Raw genomic sequence first — 20348 nt, forward strand, 5'->3', positions numbered from 1 at the left:
TGCGTCTTTATTCCTGTTTTTTAGTTTTTTAAGGAACCTCCTTACTGTTCTCCATAGTGGCTGTATCAATTTACATTCCCACCAACAGTGCAAGAGGGTTCCCTTTTCTCTACACCCTGTCCAGCATTTATTGTTTGTAGTTTTTTTTTTTTTTTAATTTATTTATTTTTGGCTGCATTGGGTCTTCGTTGCTACACGTGGGCTTTCTCTAGTTGCAGCGAGTGTGGGCTACTCTTCGTTGCAGTGTGTGGGCTTCTCATGGCAATGGCTTCTCTTGTTGCAGAGCACAGGCTATAGGTGTGCAGGCTTCAGTAGTTGTGGCACGCAGGCTCAGTAGTTGTGGCTTGCACGCTGTAGAGCACAGGCTCAGTAGTTGTGATGCACGGGCTTAGTTTCTCCGCGGCATGTGGGATCTTCCTGGACCAGGGCTCGAACCCGTGTCCCCTGCATTGGCAGGTGTATTCTTAACCACTGCACCACCAGGGAAGCCCCTGTAGTTTTTTTTGATAATGGCCATTCTGACTGGTGTGAGGTGATACCTCATTGTAGTTTTGATTTGCATTTCTCTAATGATTAGTGATGTTGAGCATCCTTTCATGTGTTTGTTGGCAACCTGTATGTCTTCTTTGGAGAAATGTCTATTTAGGTCTTCCGCATATGTTTGGACTGGGCTTTTTGTTTTTATGAAATTGAGCTGTATGACCTGCTTGTATGTTTGGGAGATTAATCTTTTGTCAGTTGCTTCATTTGCAAATATTTTCTCCCATTCTGAGGGTTGTCTTTTCGTCTTGTTTGTAGTTTCCTTTGCTTTGCAAAAGGTTTTAAGTTTCATTAGGTCCCATTTGTTTATTTTTGTTTTTATTTCCATTACTCTAGGATGTGGGTCAAAAAAGATCTTGCTGTGATTTATGTCATAGAGTCTTCTGCCTATGTTTTCCTCTAAGAGTTTTATAGTGTCTGGCCTTACATTTAGGTCTTTAATCCATTTTGAGTTTATTTTTGTGTATGGTGTTAGGAAGTGTTCTAATTTCATTCTTTTACATGTAGCTGTCCAGTTTTCCCAGCACAATTTATTGAAGAGACTGTCTTTTCTCCATTGTATATTCTTTCCTCCTTTGTCAAAGATAAGGTGACCATATGTGCGTGGGTTTATCTCTCGGCCTTCTTTCCTGTTCCATTGATCTATATTTCTGTTTTTGTGCTGGTTACCATACTGTCTTAATTAATGTAGCTTTGTAGTATAGTCTGAAATCAGGGAGCCTGATTCTTCCAGCTCTGTTTTTCTTTCTTAAGATTGCTTTGGCTATTCGGGGTCTTTTGTGTTTCCATACAAATTGTAAAATTTTCTGTTCTAGTTCTGTGAAAAATGCCATTGGTAGTTTGATAGGGATTGCACTGAATCTGTAGATTGCCTTGGGTAGTATAGTCATTTTCACAGTATTGATTCTTCCAATCCAATAACATGGTATATCTCTCCAACTGTTTGTATTGTCTTTGATTTCTTTCATCAGTGTCTTATAGTTTTCTGCATACACGTCTTTTGTCTCCTTAGGTAGGTTTATTCCTAGGTATTTTACTCTTTTTGTTGCAATGGTAAATTGGAGTGTTTCCTTAGTTTCTCTTTCAGATTTTTCATTGTTAGTGTATAGGAATGCAAGAGATTTCTGTGCATTAATTTTGTATCCTGCTACTTTACCAAATTCATTGATTAGCTCTAGTAGTTTTCTGGTAGCATCTTTAGGATTCTCTATGTATAGCATCATGTCATCTGCAAAAGTGACAGTTTTACTTCTTCTTTTCTGATTTGGATTACTTTTACTTTTATTTCTTTTTCTTCTCTAATTGCCGTGGCTAAAACTTCCCAAGCTATGTTGAATAATAGTGGTGAGAGTGGGCACCCTTGTCTTGTTCCTGATCTTAGAGGAAATGGTTTGTTTTTCACCATTGAGAATGATGTTGACTGTGGGTTAGTCATATATGGCCTGTATTATGTTGAGGTAGTTTCCCTCTATGCCCACCTTCTGGAGAGTTTTTATCATAAATGGGTGTTGAATTTTGTGAAAAGCTTTTTCTGCATCTGTTGAGTTTATCATATGGTTTTTATCCATCAATTTGTTAATGTGGTGTATCACATTGATTTATTTGTGTATACTGAAGAATCCTTACATTCCTGGGATAAACCCCACTTGATCATGGTGTATGATCCTTTTAATGTGCTGTTGGATTCTGTTTGCTAGTATTTTGTTGAGGATTTTTGCATCTATATTCATCAGTGTTATTGGTCTGTAATTTTCTTTTTTTGTAGTATCTTCGTCTGGTTTTGGTATCAGGGTGGTGGTGGCCTCGTAGAATGAGTCTGAGAGTGTTCTTCCCTCTGCTATATTTTGGAAGAGTTTGAGAAGGATAGGTGTTAGCTCTTCTCTAAATGTTTGATAGAATTCACCTGTGAAGCCATCTCATCCTGAGCTTTTGTTTGTTGGAAGATTTTTAATCACAGTTTCAATTTTAGTGTTTGTGATTGGTCTTTTCATATTTTCTGTTTCTTCCTGTTCAGTCTTGGAAGGTTGTACTTTTCTAAGAATTTGTCCATTTCTTCCAGGTTGTCCTATTTTTATTGGCATATAGTTGTTTGTAGTCATCTCTCATGATCCTTTGTATTTCTGCAGTGTCGTTACTTCTTTTTCATTTCTGATTCTGTTGATTGAGTCTTCCTTGTTTTCTTGATGAGTCTGTCTAATGGTTTATCAATTTTGTTTATCTTCTCAAAGAACAGCTTTTAGTTTTATTGATCTTTGCTATTGTTTCCTTCATTTCTTTTTCATTTATTTCTGATCTGATCTTTATGATTTCTTTCCTTCTGCTAACTTTGGGTTTTTTTCGTTCTTCTTTCTCTAATTGCTTTAGGTGTAAGGTTAGTTTGTTTATTTGAGATTTTTCTTGTTTCTTGAGGTAGGATTGTATTGCTATAAACTTCCCTCTTAGAACTGCTTTTGCTGCACCCCATAGGTTTTGGGTCGTCGTGCTTTCATTGTCATTTGTTTCTAGGTATTTTTTGATTTCCTCTTTGATTTCTTCAGCGATCTCTTGGTTATTTAGTAGCATATTGTTTAGCCTCCACATGTTTGTATTTTTTACAGTTTTTTCCTGTAATTGCTATCTAGTCTCATAGCGTTGTGGTCAGATGAGATACTTGATACGATTTCTGTTTTCTTAAATTTACTGACTGAAAGCCAGCTTTTTGCTCAGTTGCCTTATATATTAGTTTTCTAGTGCTGGTATAACAAATTACCACAAATTTAGTAGCTTAAAACATACCTATTTATTATATTACAGTTGTGAGAGATAGAAGTCTGGGCAGGCTTCTCTTGTTTCTCTGCTTACGGCTTCACAAGGCCAAAGTCAAGGTTTTGGATGGCCTGGATTCTTATCTGGAGAACCCTGGAGGAGAATCCACTTCCCGGCTTATATAGGTTGCTGGCAGAATTCAGTTCCATGCAGTTATTGACTGATGCAGTTAGTGTCACACATACTGCTGGTAGGTTCAGTAAGGTGAGGGCTAAGAAATTAACTATTGGATTTGGACATGTAAAGCCTCAGACTTGAAGAGAGCAGTTTTCAGTGAAGTTGTGAGGACAGATCCAGATTGGTATGGGTTCAAAATAAAATGGGATGAAATGAAGTAGAAACAATGGATTTAACCAGCTTTTTAAAGAGGTTTTGGTATAAAAAGAGAGTAAAGAAATGGGAGTAGAAAGAAGGTGTATATTAAAAGGTTTTGCTTGAAAAACATTATTAAAACATAGTGTTCAAATCAGGGCACATAAACCCATTTGAGATGGGTTTACATGGTCCTTTCTGGGTTTTTTGGTGTAGTTTATCTACAGATGGCCAATAAAAGCTATAGGAAATGTTAACAGTGAAATTAGTAGTTTGGGACAAATTTGCAGTTAATGCCAGTTATTCTTCTCCCAGACTAGTATATAGTACTGGAGTCACTCATCTCACATTAGTGGTTATATCCCAGTTAAAAGTCTTCCCTACCAACCCACTCTCCTCCTCTTATCTTGTCAGACTTGTGACTGAGGACGCACTGATTAGGAGTGCTAGGATAAAGGTTGACAAGGATTAGTAGAAAGTTAAAGAAGCTTTTCCCTAGCTTTAACGTTATTTTAAACCTTGTATAGGAAGTTATTATTAAGTAATTTATTTGGTAGTTATTTATTCTGTTCCTTTTAAAAATTATAAACATAATTTATTCTGTCAAAAGTTTTTTAATGGCTAGAAATTTTTTTTAAAAAAGAATTTTGTGAAAACTTCAAAGATTTGGAACGAATATAAGAAAAAATCGTGGCATGAAAGAGTATAGTAGAATAGCTTAAGTTTTTGGTTTCTTACATATTATATTTTTAAAATTCAGGAATTACAACAGGGAATATATATCAAAGTATAAGAGTTAGCACTGATAAAACTGAGAAGCAAGTTTTACTGTTTTTTTTTAAGCATCAAATCAGGTTTCATGTTTTTCTAAAAGATAAAAATCAACAAAATCTTTACTTTTGTTGTTAAAATTGCTCCTTCAATTAAAATGGGAGTAGGAGTGCTTTAAACGTGCAGTTACAGGTTCTGTAGTATTCCAGATTTCTGCTGATAAAATGGCTTTGTGTATAAACCATCTCCATTTACACGTATCTTGTTTCAGTCATGATAGTAAAGAAGATTGTAGTACTTAGTGTGCTGTAAAGAAACGATATTGTTTGAGAAGTGATCTCAAATAACCGTATTGTCAGCACTGACTGACATAGACAGTTGTTAGCTATCTGTAGCTTCATCAGTGATATCATCACGTGAAATGTGAGTTGGAGACATCAGGTGTTCCTGTAGCTTAATTTAGTGACTTGGGCTCAAGTTTACAAAATGCAATTGGTCTTTCAGTGCTGACCAGACAGTTTGCCTGCTGATTAATAGAAAGCTGCATTAACAATAAAATTCCACTTGTCTTTTATCTATTTGTCTGTCTTATCAAAGAGTTTTTTCTTTCCTTTTTTTCTTTTTTGGGTCAGGGTTCCAGCTGAGCCATCTTCCCTCTTATCACTATCACCAAGTCATAATCAGGTAAAAACATTTTTTTCAGTTTTAGTTTGTGGGGTTTTTTAAATTAAGATGGTTTTCTTCTTTTATAATACTTAAATTACAGTTAATTGCCAAATATCTGTAAATTTCATTACCTGTCTCTTCAATCTACAGTTAATATAATATGTGCACCTTATGCTGGTAACAGTGTTTTTAGACACCAGACAGAACATAAGTCTTTATAATACATGTAAGAACACAGTGCAAAGATGGGAAAAGATTAGCAATAAACACATCTGAAGAAATGCTTGGTGACTGCAAAGTAAAAGTTGCTTGGGTCAACAGTAGTTTCCCAAATTGATAAAGAATATTGGTAAGTTGATCTTTATCGCTACTTGCATATGCAAAATGATACTTTTGTTCTAGTTTTCACATGCAGACTTGGAACTTCATCGGAGAAGAGAACAATTAATAGAACGTACTCGGAGAGAGGCACAACTTGCTGCCCTACAGTATGAGGAAGAGAAAATAAGGACCAAGCAGATTCAAAGAGATGCTGTCCTGGACTTTGTCAAGGTGAGCCCTTTGGATTCATTGAATGATATTCCTAACGTTTCTTAGAAGTAAGTGCTTATTTGCTTTCCTGAGGATGTCAGATTTTATTGTCTTAATAAAAAAAAAAGAGTTGATATCTTAATTATATGAATTCTCGAGTAAATAGTATAACTGTCTCCTGCTTGTGATTAGATTAATTGTCCTCATATGTAGATAGGCTTGAGGACAATCAGAAGTGATTGATCTTGCTTTTAGGACAGTGATAGTCTCTACTCTTAACTACCTATCTGTCGTTAGACATATCACTTTACTATCCAGCTGCCATTTCCTAAATCTCTAGTGTATCAGGAAAGTGAAAATGCTTTATGTAAACTGTAAAGTGCCATGCAAATATAAACTATTGTTATCTGAACCTATCACTGACTTCCTTACCTCTAGGGAATACCAAAAATTTGCAAGGCTCACAGGTTTAATACTTCAGTCATCTTTGATTCTTTACTTTCTGTTTTCTCCACATCTACTCAATTAACAACCCCTGTTAACACTTCTTTTTTTAATCAGCCTCTGTAGTTGCCTCTAAACCTGGTTCAATTTTTTGCCTGTGTTACTTGTCTTTTTGTTCTGAAATCACCTTGGGAATTTTTTCTTTATAGTTAAATAATTATTTATATTTTTGCTTGTTTAATATCTGTCTCTCCCAGGAATTATCTGGTGGTCCAATGGTTAGGACTCCACGTTCTCACTGCGAAGGGCCTGGGTTTGATCCCTGGTCGGGGAACTAAAATCCCACAAGCCACGTGGTGTGGCCAAAAACATACACACACACGCACGCGCCCGCGCGCACGCACGCACACACACACACACACACACACACGACATATCTGTCTCTCCCATTTATCCGTAAACTCCATGAAGACAGGGACCATGTCTGTCATGTTTATTCACTGCTATATCGCTAGATTTAAGCAGGTCTTAGCCCCTAGTAAAGCTCAATAAATATTTTTTAAATGAATGATTGAACAAATGAATCACTCATCTTCTAGCTGCTTTCTCTCTTGTTTCATAACTCTAGCCAAAGTATATCTTCTTTAAGTACCATACACATAATAAATTCTCTTATATTTTTTCAAATGTATCAAGCCTGTGATGATGATCTCTGATGCTCAGGGAGGATAACAATTTTCCTAAGGTTAAATACTCAGCTAGTAAGTGGCAGAGCAAAGATTCTAATCAAGACAGGCTGAACAGAAAATGGAAATAAAGCTGATGGAAAATAAACAGTTTCTTTAAAAAAAAAAAGTCTAGATGGTAACTAGACTTATCATGGTGATCACCTTGTAATATATAGAAATATCAAATCACTGTCTTTTGCACCAGGAACTAACATAGTGTTGTAGGTCAGTTATACTTCAAAAACAAACAAACAGACAAGCTAATAGAAAAAGAGGTCAGAATTGTGGTTACCAGAGACAGGGCATGGGGGAAGGAGAATTGGCTGAAGGTGGCCAAAAGGTACAAACTTCCAGTTATAAGATAAATAAGAGTTAGGGATGCAATGTACAAAATATATGTTAAATGTGAAAGTTGTTAAGAGAGAAAATCCTAAGAGTTCTCATCATTTCATCATTTTTTTTCTTTTTCTTTTGTTATCTTTATGAGATGGTGGATGTTCACTAAACTTATTGTGGTAATCATTTCATCATGTATGTAAGTCAGATCATTATGCTATTACACCTTAAACTTATACAGTGCTGTATGTCAATTACATTTCAATAAAACTGGAAAGGAAAAAAAAAAAAGGACAGGCTGGCTCCAAACCCTGGTCTATGACCAGAATGCTATACTGACTCTCAGTAAATGATAATGGCTAACACATACTATGTCCTAAGTGTTGTTCTATACATTTTACATAAATTAACTCATTTAGCTTGCCTTCTGTAGAAGTCATATAACTAGTAAGAGATAATTACATTGTAGATAGCCTTGATTAAATGTCAAATTAGAGGTTGATCTTGAACAATTAGGCAGAAAAGAACAATTTTAGTTCTTAAGCAGGAGAAAAGACAGGGAAGGTACTTCTGAAAAACTAATCTACTCATGTTAGAATATGTTAGAAAGAGATGAGGAAAGAAGGAAAATGAAATAGAGAGTAATTGCAATAATTAGATTAGGGTACAAAATGAAGGCATAAGACTAGATGATTTCTAATTTTCCTAAGGAAAGGCAGTGTCGTCCTGTGGTAAGGGCTTAGAATCGGAAATATCTGAATTTGAATCCAGCTTTGCTACTTGGTATGTGCTTGACTTTTGGAAAGTTACTGAGCCATTCTGTGCCTTTATTTTCTTCATATGTTTAATGTTTAACTATTAAGTATTAATTATTTCAGAATTATTATGGCTTCACCTATTTACTAGTATGGTGTATGCTGCACCCCCTACTACCACAAAGGGTTTTATAAATTAACTATAAGAGAGATTTCAAGAGAAGCATCATTATGTCTTACATAGATGTGTAGTGAATGTTAAATAAATCACTGAAAATGAGTGGAAAAAAAAGGTTCCAAAGCAAGGGTTTGAGGCTAAAAGAATGGTTTTAATGGGAGTTAGCTTTGTGGAAAGAATGTTGGATTTGGGTTCAGAAGGCATAGGTGCAGATCTCAATTATGCTACTTACTAACTTTGTAACCTTGCACATATCATATAACCTCTCTATCCTCAAGTTTCTCATCTTTAAAAGAATATGATTATGATGTTTGTTTATCTCACAGAGTAAGAAGAATCACTTGAGATACTGTGTATAAGAACACATTGTAAAACACTCACTATACAGATACTGTGATATTATTAATTGACATAATAACAGAAATTAGCAAATTGGGGGGAAATACCCAGTTAGTATGGGAAATTGAGGGGTTTTTTTGGTTACGTTGAACAGGAGATGACAGTGGGGTTTCTAAGTAGAGAGGGTCCACAGGCATTTGAAAATGCGAGCCTGGAATTTGGCTGATAGGAGAGAGCTAAAGCTGTTAGCATTAGAGTGGTATTTGAAGCCATTAAAGAAAGAGGATGATTTCATTGAGAGAATTTAGTGAGAGATTACCTCTCTATGAATGTGTTTATATCCATGTACATATAAAAAACATAGTTTTTTAAAATTTCTGTTTCTATAGATGCTTATAGACACAGGAAAATACTGTTTGTCAGCTTATTTTTGCTTTTCCTCATTTAAATTGTAAGCTATTTAAGGGAAAGGGCAGCGTCTTCTAACCAGTAGATCTAGAAAAACACCATACACGAGAGATACAGAGATTAATGTGAGTGATCATTTTAGTAAATAGCATTTTTCATTCCCAGTGTTCTAGATTCTGACCAGCTTCCCTTTTTTGGGGGGTGTGGGGTTATATAGCAAAAAGCGTCACAAAGTCCACAAAAACAACACTCCCCTTTAGACGGTGAGGTAAGTTTATATAATCACCTTTCTTTGGAACTTTTTATTATTGCAATGAAAATGAAATGTTTTGCATGTGATTATCATACGTTTTCAGTGATCAAAATGTTGCCATTTTCTTTTTTCCCCTCGCAAAATTCTTACTAGGGAGAAAAAGACACAGGCCAGGAAGTTTATCAGAATCTATAGATTGGGGTTTTTTAAATCTATACACATCCGTCTGGAGATTATTTCCCTCCTCCCATCCCCAGCAGAGTTACCATCTCCCTCATCCATTTTCAGAGCTACTGTGTAATGAGAGATGGTCCTGAGAGCTGTATCTGGCACACGTGAATGGTGTCGGTATTAAACAAAAAACTCTACATAGTATTTCAGCTTCAGTGCTCATTTCCTAAGTGTGTATATTATTGATTATACTTTGTACACATTAGTTTTATAATATTAAATAGTACATTTTCGTTTCAAAGTAACATGTAACATGTAAGATTAATTATTAACCTTTTAAAAATCTATGCACCTAGATTCTGTATTATAATGATGTCCTATGCAAAAAGAAAAAAATAAACTAGATTGTAAATTTTATTGTTTTAACATGTGTGCACGTTTAGTGACATTTACATTTTGAAATAAAATTTATGATTCATTATTTTTTTAAAAATCTGTGTACCTATTTTGACCTGTTAAAATGAAGCTTATTACTAAATGAATATTTTATTGTACTTGGCTTTTTCATTAGCTATTTTCCCTTATCTTTGCCTTCTTATTTTTTCAATTTATGATCATTACTTCCTTAAAAAATGCATAAAGGCATTATTTCATGTGAGTGTTGACTTTGATTTTTGTAAAATAAGTTATTTGAAAACCTAATACATGGGGCTTTACAAGCATCAATCTTCAGCACAATGTTTTCAAAGCACAAGTGTTTCTGGAATGGTAAGATGTATTGTTTGAAATGTTTTAAATTATCCATTATAAAGTTTTTTTTAATCTTATTGGACATATAATAACTATTTTTGGTTATTTATTTGAGAGCTTATGCATTGGTATAGTACCTGAAAGATTCACTCAAGCACTTTCCAGTTGTCTTTTCTTCACATGGTAATAACTCTGTACAAACCTTTGGCAGTCAAAGTTTGATAAGTTAATACACTCTTTCTTTTTTACCCAACATTTCCTTACTGGTCATTCTGGAGTAATTCATTATCTGAAAACTAAAGCTCCTCAGGAAAATAACATGTATAGTTTTAAAATTTCCAGTTGTACCCTTGTTTTGTCTGAGAAAGGTAATGAAGAGATGCCTAGACTAGAAATCATGACTCTTGGGTTTATTGTTTTAAATTTGTCACTGGCTCACTAAATGACCACAAGTTCTTTATGTTACTGCTACATCTTCAGCTTTCTCTTCTCAGAACAGAGAATAATTCCTATTCCCCTCCTTGCTTTAGAAAGTTTTTATGCAATAAGATCATATTTGCAGTTGTTTAAGTTCTTTGGGAGAAAATCGTTACTCAGAAACAACTTATTAGCTATTTTAATGCGTGAACTCTGAATGATTGTGAATGTGGTCCTGTATGTCAGCATCTTCACAAGTATGTGTTAATATGTCTCTTTGCTTGTGTATTTGTGAAACTCGTCATGTGTGTGCATAGCTTGTTTTTGACATTGCTTCATTTTTCTCCACCTCTCCAGTGTCCCTTCCCATCCAGAAGGTCTCAGCACACTGATGATAGTGCCTTGTTAGTGGTAAGAACCTTGCACAAAATGGAATTTTACATTGCTTTGTCTAGAGATTTGGGGAATAGCTACTGTACTTTTCATTCTGAATTGATCTAAATACCATAAAACATGATGAGCATCATTACTAAATGCTTTACAAATAGCTAGAACTGTCTCCCTACATTACTTTTAATGATTTACCCAGTGTTCCAAGTGTTCTGCAGATGTGATTCAAATATCTTTGTTAGTGTTTCCAAAAGTAAAACATTTGCATTGAGAACCATATTGGCTTTGTATGTGTGTTTGGAGGAGAGGGAATAATATATTCGTTTTTGAAATGTTTCTAATTCCAGGTGAACTTTATTAATCACTGTTTTGTCTTATAAGTCACCTGTATGATGAATGGTTCCCTTACTTCATGATGCTAATTATACAAATGTATATTTGGCATCCTATTTTATTATCTGTTTTAACCTACTGAAAATCCCAAACTTTGAGATCTCAAGATTATCCCTCCATACCCATTTTATATCTTAAACTCAGGGAAACATTAACTTGGAATGCTGTCTACTGATCTTTTTTTTTTTTTTTTTTTTTGCGCGGGCCTCTCACTGTTGTGGCCTCTCCCGCTGCGGAGCAGAGGCTCCGGACGCGCAGGCTCAGCGGCCATGGCTCACAGGCCCAGCCACTCTGCGGCATGTGGGATCTTCCCGGACCAGGGCACGAACCCGTGTCCCCTGCATCGGCAGGCAGACTCTCAACCACTGCACCACCAAGGAAGCCCCACTACTGATCATTTTTAATATTGGTTTACTTTTTTTTTTTAATTTTGTATTTGATTTTATTGGACACATGCAAATTTAGAAGATACATTAAAACACACTGGTTTACTTTTTTTTTTCTTTTTTTTTTTTTTTTCTGTGGTACGCGGGCCTCCCACCGTCGCGGCCCCTCCCGTTGCAGAGCACAGGCTCCGGACGCGCAGGCCCAGCGGCCACGGCCCACGGGCCCAGCCGCTCCGCGGCACGCGGGATCCTCCCAGACCGGGGCACGAACCCGCGTCCCCCGCATCGGCAGGCGGACTCTCAACCACTGCGCCACCAGGGAAGCCCCACTGGTTTACTTTTATTGCCTGTTTCATCAGCTGAAAATGAGTATAACTTCAGAGCTTTATTGAGAGTCTTACTTTGTCAGCTTTGCAGGAGAATTCTAACCATGTACATAATTGCTTTTCCCATCATGTTTTATGTTATTTTTTTCACCATAGTATTGAAGACTAGCAATTCAAAAGCCTATTGTCTGTAGCAATTCCTGACTTAGGAGCTAGTAACTGCCGCCATTGTGCATACTACTGCATGAACTGCATACTTGAGCATGAGATTTCTATTACATAAACTTTCATTGTCAGAATTTCTGTGTTCTGTAATCATCATTTCCTTTAAGATGGCTATAGCACATTTTAACTGGCAGTCTTATAAAGAAATAAGCCTCTGGAGTTTTAGTCAAAGTTAATCGGCATGAGAAGCAAATAACAATTTAATGTAGAAAAATATTGAGAGCCTATGGTGATCCAGACACTTTACCAGAATTATCTCATTCACTCCTCACAGCAGCCTTAAGAGTTAAGGTTAAACTTATCACCATTTTACAAATGATTACTGAGGCACCAAATGGTTTGTCCAGAATGTGACTTCTCCAAGGTCACAGCTAGTAAGTACAAGGCTGGGTTCAAATCTAGATCCAAGTGACTTGAGAACGTGCATGAACACTGTGCTATATTGCCTCCTGTACTGTAATTGAAAATACTTTGAAACACTTTAGGAAACTGAAGATGAGATTTAATAACACATATAGTAAGTGCTGAATGCCCAGGCGTTTTTGTCAAGGAAAAAGTGGAATTTGGAAAAACAATAAAATCCCCTTAGCGTGAAATTTGTAATTTCAGCCATTTTCAAAATACATACACTTATATTTTACTTAACAGTATTCATGTCTGGCCTAAATTAGATGGCCTTTAAAAACAAGAACCATGTCTCACATATTTTTGCATGCCAAATAGTGTCCAACATGTATTACAAAAATAGTCATTTTTTAAATCATACCTCTGATCTTCTCAAAACTACTTTTCAGTGGCTTCATATAGTAGAATAAAGTCCATATACTTTTTTTTTAGATGTATTATTTATTTTATTTATTTTTTTGGCTGCGTCAGGTCTTAGTTGCAGCATTTGAGCTTCTCTCTAGTTGTGGCGTGAGCGTTTTCTCTAGTTGTGGTGCGCAGACTCCAGAGCACATGGGCTCTGTAGTTGTGGTGCACAGGTTCCAGAGCCTGTGGACTCTGTGGTTTGCAGCACACAGGCTCTCTTGTTGAGGTGCGTGAGCTCAGTAGCTGTGGCGTGCAGATTTAGTTGCCCTGCGGCATGTGGGATCTTAGTTCCCCGACCAGGGATTGAACTAGTGTCCCCTGCACTGGAAGGCAGATTCTTTACCACTGGACCACCAGGGAAGTTCCAAAATCCATATACTTCTTAACACAGCCTACAAACCCTTTAGAGTAGGTTCCAAACTTCTTAACATGGCCCATAAGCTCCTGTGTACTCTGGGTACTATGTATCTCTCATCTCTGGGGTCATGCTATATCAGCATTTTTTCAGCTCTGAAAATATGGCAAGCCCTTTCCCACCTCAGGATCTTTGCAAATGCTCCTCCCTCTGCATGGAATGCCTCTCATTCCCTGCATATACCCGTTGGTTAATTCCTACTGATCTATCTGGTATCAACTTAAATATCACACCCTTAAAATGGCTTTTCTGCAACACCCCTACCCCCAAATCAAATTTGTCTCCACTGTTCTTTTTTTTTCTTCATAGCACTTTTAGGTGGGTGTTTATTGTTTTGTATCTCCCCCTCTCCCCCACCCCCAATAGACTACTAGACTGTAAGCTTCATGGGCACAGGGATATTCTCTGTTGCACTTACCTATGTATACTCAATCCCTACCATAATTCCTGGGATATATTAGTTGCTTAATAAATAATTCCTGAGAGTGAATAATTCCTGATGTATTCTGTACATCTAATAATTGCTCATTAGGGGAGTTCCCTGGTGATCTAGTGGTTAGGATTCGGCGTTTTCACTGCAGTGGCCCCAGTTCAATCCCTGGTTGGGGAGCTGAGATCCCACAAGCTGTATGGTGTGGCCAAAATAAAAAAATAAAAAATAAAATCACAATCAGAAAAAAAAATCTCAAAAAAAATTGTTTCAAGGTAAGTTCTGATGATATAGCAAGTAAATGTTGGATTTGATTTAAAGACCTTGAAATATGGGATTTGAAATAACTGTTGGTAATGTTTAATATCAGTTACACTAACATTCTCTTAGGATTGCCCTTCAGGCTTCTGTTGCTTTCATATATGTCCCACATGTATCTACATCCCATCTCTAGACACTAGAAAGGATCTAGGCTCATTTCACTTCCTCTTCCTTCCATCCTTTTTTCCTTCTTTGCCAGCATAGTGGCTTTTAGCCTTTTTTTTTTTTTTTTTGCGGTACGCGGGCCTCTCACTGTTGTGGCCTCTCCCGTTGCGGAGCACAGGTTCCGGGCGCGCAGGCTCAGCGGCCATGGCTCACAGGCCCAGCCGCTCCGCGGCATGTGGGATCTTCCCGGACCAGGGCACGAACCCGTGTCCCCTGCATCGGCAGGTGGACTCTCAACCACTGCGCCACCAGGGAAGCCCTAGCCTTTTTATATTTGAGATTGACAGTAATTCAAGTCCATTTGATCGTAAGGAGGCCCAGGAAATCTAAACAGGTGAAGGCATATACAATGTAAGACTGCTGTCACAGCCTTGTTCTTTGGTACATTTCCTTCCTCACTTTCTTCTGCCTTAAGATAATGTTGCAGTGTGTGTTACATGCTTTGTTTTGCACACACGAAAAAGACATTGCTATCTATCAACTCATTAAAAATATAGTTGTATTTATCATATTGACCATCCTACTCACCTTTTCCTAAACACCACATGTGTTCTTGTTCATTTATCCCATGATTCAGATATTTGTGATTGTAGTTTAAATTTTTAAAAATTATTTAACTTATAAAGACTTTAATATCTTTACGCCTTTGGCATTTTTAATAGATACAATCTTACTCAATGCCCTTTGTGAAAGTTCTGTCTTCTCTGATTTCCACTCCCCACCAAATGAAAAAATTGTCATGTTTTGAGCAGCTTTTATCTGTAATAAAAATTCTGTACAATGGATTCTAACACTTACTGTCTCTAATTGTATCTCTAATATATCTAACTAGTTTTATGTAGGCTGGTGAAAGGATAAAGGATTCAAAGAAAAGGAAAATTGTACTTAACTTCTCAGAGGTCATTTGGACTTTTACAGAAGCAGAAATGAAATGCTGGTTCATCCTTAAGGTGTGATGCAAAATCCTCATGTCCTGGCTTCTCACATCAGAGCCATTAAACTGAATTATAATAAATCTAATTTGGATTAATATTGAAAAGATGTTGCTCTTATTTATGCCAATTCTGATCAGTTAAAATGAGCTCTTTGACTGGATTTGTTTCCCCTGTCATAGGAACAGCACAGGACTCATTTGTTTCTAAGGCTATTTTGCTAAAAAAAATTTGATGTACTCAGTTTTATTTCTATATAAAATCATGTTTAATAAGTCATGCCTTTCATTTCTTGATTAATGTGGTATGAGGTATTGAAATAATTTGAATTAAACAGGTGGAAAACTGTGTTTAATAAATTACAGGGTTTTTCCCCCCAACTATTCTCTTTCTGCCCTATCAATATCTTAGTAAACCATTTGAAAGTTTGTCAGTGACCTTTCCTTTGCTAATTTTACTGACAAGATCTGCCTGCCTGCCTGTCTGACGTTTTGCTAACATAAATGCTGCCTTCTGTTTCTTCTCTTTCTCTTTTGCCATTTAGTCGCTGTCAGGTGTGAATCAAGTGGGCTGTGCTGCTACCCTGCCTCATTCTTCTGCCTTCAGGCCTCTTAAGGTATATCTTGTTATTGTAATTTACCAGGAACTTTGAGGAGGGGATTTGCCCGGGAGATCTTAAATTTCCCAATGGATTGGTCTAACAACAGTCTGAAATCTAGAATTGTATGAAATATAACTAAGCTTATGAAGCTAAGTTTAACATTAATTTCACTTGAAATTTTTTGGAAGTTTTATTATGCCAGAAACATAGAGCCTTTGTTAATTCTTTATATTGAGATTTTTGTTTGAAATGTCCTTCTAATTTTCTTATCAAAGGGTTGGGGTTTTTTTGTCATGAGTTACTATGTTACTTTGGTTAATATATGATATTGAGTTAACTCTGTTGTCTAATGTGCATGCAAAATAATTTGAGTATCAGTCCCCCAAAGTGTCACTGCCAAAACCCTATTACAGTAGAGGTCAGCAAGCTATGGTCCCTAGGCCACCTGTTTCTGTAAATAGTTTTAGTGACATACAGCCACGCCCATTTGTCTATGGCTGCTTTTGCACTTAAAAGCAGAGTAGGAATAGTTACAATGGAGATCACATGGCCTGGAAGTCTAAATTAAAAACCTGTGGTATTTTATTTTTTAAAGACCTCTAGGGATGGTAATTCCATACTTATTATCATATGATACCTAAGAAATGATTCATAATCCTGACTGTCAACAAGGTCCTCTCCTTGTCTAACTTATATCTGTCCTCCTGTGGTTTACACCTATTTCTTCTTTTCTTTCCAGAGTGGAGATTTTCTAGTTACTTAGCAGTCCTTATGTGGAGAATCTTTATATTTGAAAACTGTTATGATGCCACCCGTGTCTTCTCTGTAAATAAGCTTTGGCCCTTTTATGTGCCTTTCCTAGCCTGTTTGTCCTTATGAACTTTCACAAGTTCTCTGCCCTCCATTTTGGCTTCACAGTTCCCAACTAGAAATATATCCCTCATTAGAGCCCACGTAGTACTGAGCATGAAACAAGGGTTATTCACGTCTTATGCTGAGCATTAGGTTGGCTTTTTCCATTTTGGTATTCATTTTGCTGTGTATCCATTGTAATTCTCAGATGTTTTAGTTATATTCCTAAATGATAATTAATTTCTAAACTTTGTATCTTTTGTTTTCCTAAATATTTAATTTTGCTTTTCGAACATTTAAAATTTTCTGATTTCCCGGAATATTTTCAAATTCTTGCATCATGTCCTTCTAAATGCTGACTCCAACTTTATAACATCTGTAAACCTGATAAACCTTCTCTCTGGTTATTATTGAAGCTACACATACCTGGATGACACCTGATAAAACTTTATAATTCTCTTCTATATTAACCTTTTGCTAGCCTTTCTCAGCTAGGTTCGTTATTTGAACTACAAAGAAAATTATTTGAGGGACTGTATTCAAAATTTTTTCAAGGAAGGTATATAACTAGTACCATTCTAGGTATATAGGAGAAAAGTTAATTCGTTACACTCAATGGATACCTTAGGGCATTGGGGCTTATCCTCCCCTAGAATTTTAGTTGAGTAAGGCCAAATCTGAATGTGCCAGAAGTTGTGTAATGTCTAACATTCTTCCTGTCAGACCTGCTGCACTGTCAAATGATTAGTTTAAAAATATTTATTCTTTATTTTTTGGTATCTCAGTTACTCTGCAGCAGGTATATACTATATTTAGGCATGATTTTATTTCTTTTGTTGCTTAACTAGGCACTAAAAGTTGACTTTGTATCAGTTTCCATTTTTTGCTCTCCAGTTCTCCAAAAGTTCTCAGATATACCAGTCAATGGCCTCAGCGTGATTTGAACTAATTATTTCAGTATCCTAGAATGTAAGCAGTTAGATTTATAGTTTGAATAAAAATATATTTTTAAAATCACCATTTTGTAAGTCCCCTCTTTTCTGGCTTTGTTTTTCATTACACCCAACTGTATGTTATCTTTTGGTATTTCTGGAGGTAGAGAACATTTGCTGCCATTCAGTAGAATGTGTTTCAGCTCTTCCTTCTAATCTAATAGAGTTGTCTAATAACTTTATTGTTTATTCCTAAATATGTTAAAGTTTCTAGTCTATCTCACTGTAATAGGCCTTTTTAAATTTAAAATTTTTTTCCTCTGTATCTGGAATAATCTCTACTTTTTATGTTTTTCTGTTTGTACCATTGGTCCTAGCTTTCTCCTTCTACCTCATCTTCCTTGAAAATAAGGATAGTATTTTGTTTCCTTAAAAAGATATCCAGCTTTTGCCTCATTGGTCCATTTATTCCTTTTACTAGTGCCTGTTGTTCTTATTTTAAATTAAGTTTGTTATTTAAATTTTCATTTCTTCTCAGCATCCTAAACTTAGTTTATTGGCATCTTTAAACTTGATGAACATGTTGTCTTTTTCACTAATGAAGATGTAATACATTGCTTCACTCAGGAGCGCAGCTTACTTTTTAAGTCTTAATTCTCGGTCTAAGAGTATCAAACCAAGGAAACATTACCACAGAATTGTCTTTCAGATCAGTCCAAGAATTTTCTCAACAGCATGGCTTCTGTTTATTTACTTATTTATAGCAGTTAAAATTTCCTGTCATCATTAATCTCACCTGACCCAACTCCAACTTCAGATAAAAGATTTCTGAAAATATTGAAAACCAAAAGGGAGAAAAAAACATGGGAGTGTGTATGTGTGTGTGTATTTGTGTGTGTATTTTAAAGTCATTCTGTTCAAAAATGTGTCTCAGTTATCATAAATTATTGAGTACAACTCAATGGTTATTGAATATAACTAGCTATCAAGGCCTGAAAACCTGTTGTTATTCTAGCTTTTCTTGATTCTACTCCTCTGCCAAGTCTTCAATATTTTTAACCCAGCTAACCAACGCTTCCTCTTAAATTAGCTTAACTCTGTTCCCTTTTTTTAGGTACACTCTATACCAGTTGAGCTAGTTCTTCCTCCTTCTTTACAGTTCCTTCGGTCAATAAATTAAAAACATCTTGGATTCAAATACTAGTCTCGAAATACAACTATCATCTTTAAATACCTCATTTCCTAACTGAAATGAAGAAACCTTTATCACTCTTTCTTAAAACATTACTCGAGGAGGGGGGTAGGAATACTTTAGAAAGTATGTCAGAAAAATACTATTATAAAATAAAATTTTATTCTCTTCTATACATTCCCCAATAAAATTTTCTGCCTTAGGATGATTTCATTTTTCACAGTCATAGGAAAGGCCTGTTATATAATAGGACTATCTTTAGAGAATGCATTACATAGATCTTATATTCTCTAGAACTAAATAAAGTTTGGCCTTGGGGGGGTGGTGGGATGAATTGGGAGATTGGGATTGACATATATACACTATTGATACTATGTATAAAATAGATAACTAATGAGAACCTACTGTATAGCACAGGGAACTCTACTCAATGCTTTGTGGTGACCTAAATGAGAAGGAAATCCAAAAAAGAGGGGATATATGTATACATATAGTTGATTTACTTTGCTGTACAGTAGAAACTAACACGACATTGTAAAGCAACTGTACTCCAATAAAAATTAATTTAAAAAAAACTTTGGCCTTAAAAAATATTCAGAATTATTATACAAATTCTCATTTCTAGACTTAATTTTGGAGGAGAGTTGCATGGTTTTTTTCTTTTATTGATATAATCCCAAATGTGGAAAGAGGTACTTTCCATAAATGTGGAAAGTACCTCTTCTTGAATAATAATTATTGATGTATCTATGTTTCTCCACAGAATGATCACAGATCTAATGCTATATCAAGTTCACCTACAACAGAAACAGGTAATAGACACAAAAGTGCAATTAACCACTTCCCAATTATAATTCTTTACCAGGATTTTCCTGATAAATTGCTCCTTAGATGGCTGTGGCTTCCTTTTCTGAAATGAGAAATCAGGCACAAAATTGGGAACTCTGCACATTTTTCACTTTTTAATTCAACTAGTCGTTCAACCACTCAGCCATTTGATATGAAAAAATGAGCAAGAGCTAGCAGGGCTGTATGTTTGCAAGAGACTATATTTAATATATTAACATTCATTTTGCCTTTATTGAATACCAAAAGTAACATGACAATTAAAAATACATACAAACAGGGATTTCCCTGGTAGTGTAGTGGTTAGGATTCCAGGCTTTTACTCCCATGGCCTAGGTTCAATCCCTTGTTGGGAAACTGAGATCCCACAAGCTGTGCAGCCCAGCCCCCCAAAAAATAAAAATACATACAAGCAGCCCTCCCACTTTCAGGGTTACTTTTCTTTTCTTCTTTTTTTAAGTATTTATTTATTTGGCTGCTCCAGGTCTGAGTTGCGGCATGTGGGATTTTTAGTTGCGGTATGCAGGATATTTTAGTTGTGGCATGCGGGATGTAGTTCCCTGACCAGGGATCGAACCTGGGCCCCCTGCATTGGGAGCGTGGAGTCTTAACCTTTAGCTCATGAGGGAAGTCCTGGAGGTTACTTTCCTATACCAGATTTTCTATTAATAAACAAAATTATCATTTTATATCATTGCAATATTTAACTTTTTTCTTCATTTGCCATT

General features: G+C 36.0%; 1 protein-coding gene across 5 annotated transcripts in view; it reads left to right on the forward strand.

Annotated features, from left to right (window-relative positions):
• The window catches only part of LRCH3 (leucine rich repeats and calponin homology domain containing 3), a 116081-nt gene that overhangs the window by 77123 nt on the left and 18610 nt on the right, over positions 1-20348 (forward strand). For 3 of the 5 annotated variants that reach the window (XM_082654307.1, XM_082654309.1, XM_082654305.1), the window contains exons 11-15: positions 5061-5112; positions 5497-5646; positions 10762-10815; positions 15742-15813; positions 19538-19586. In XM_082654307.1, the coding sequence (XP_082510433.1) occupies positions 5061-5112; positions 5497-5646; positions 10762-10815; positions 15742-15813; positions 19538-19586 (377 nt within the window). The remainder of the gene's footprint in view (positions 1-5060; positions 5113-5496; positions 5647-10761; positions 10816-15741; positions 15814-19537; positions 19587-20348) is intronic. The other 2 variants (XM_082654306.1, XM_082654308.1) reach the window with 2 other exon arrangements.

Source organism: Grampus griseus, assembly GCF_964374135.1.
Source record: "Grampus griseus genome assembly, chromosome: 5".
Classification (NCBI taxonomy): Eukaryota; Metazoa; Chordata; class Mammalia; order Artiodactyla; family Delphinidae; genus Grampus; species Grampus griseus.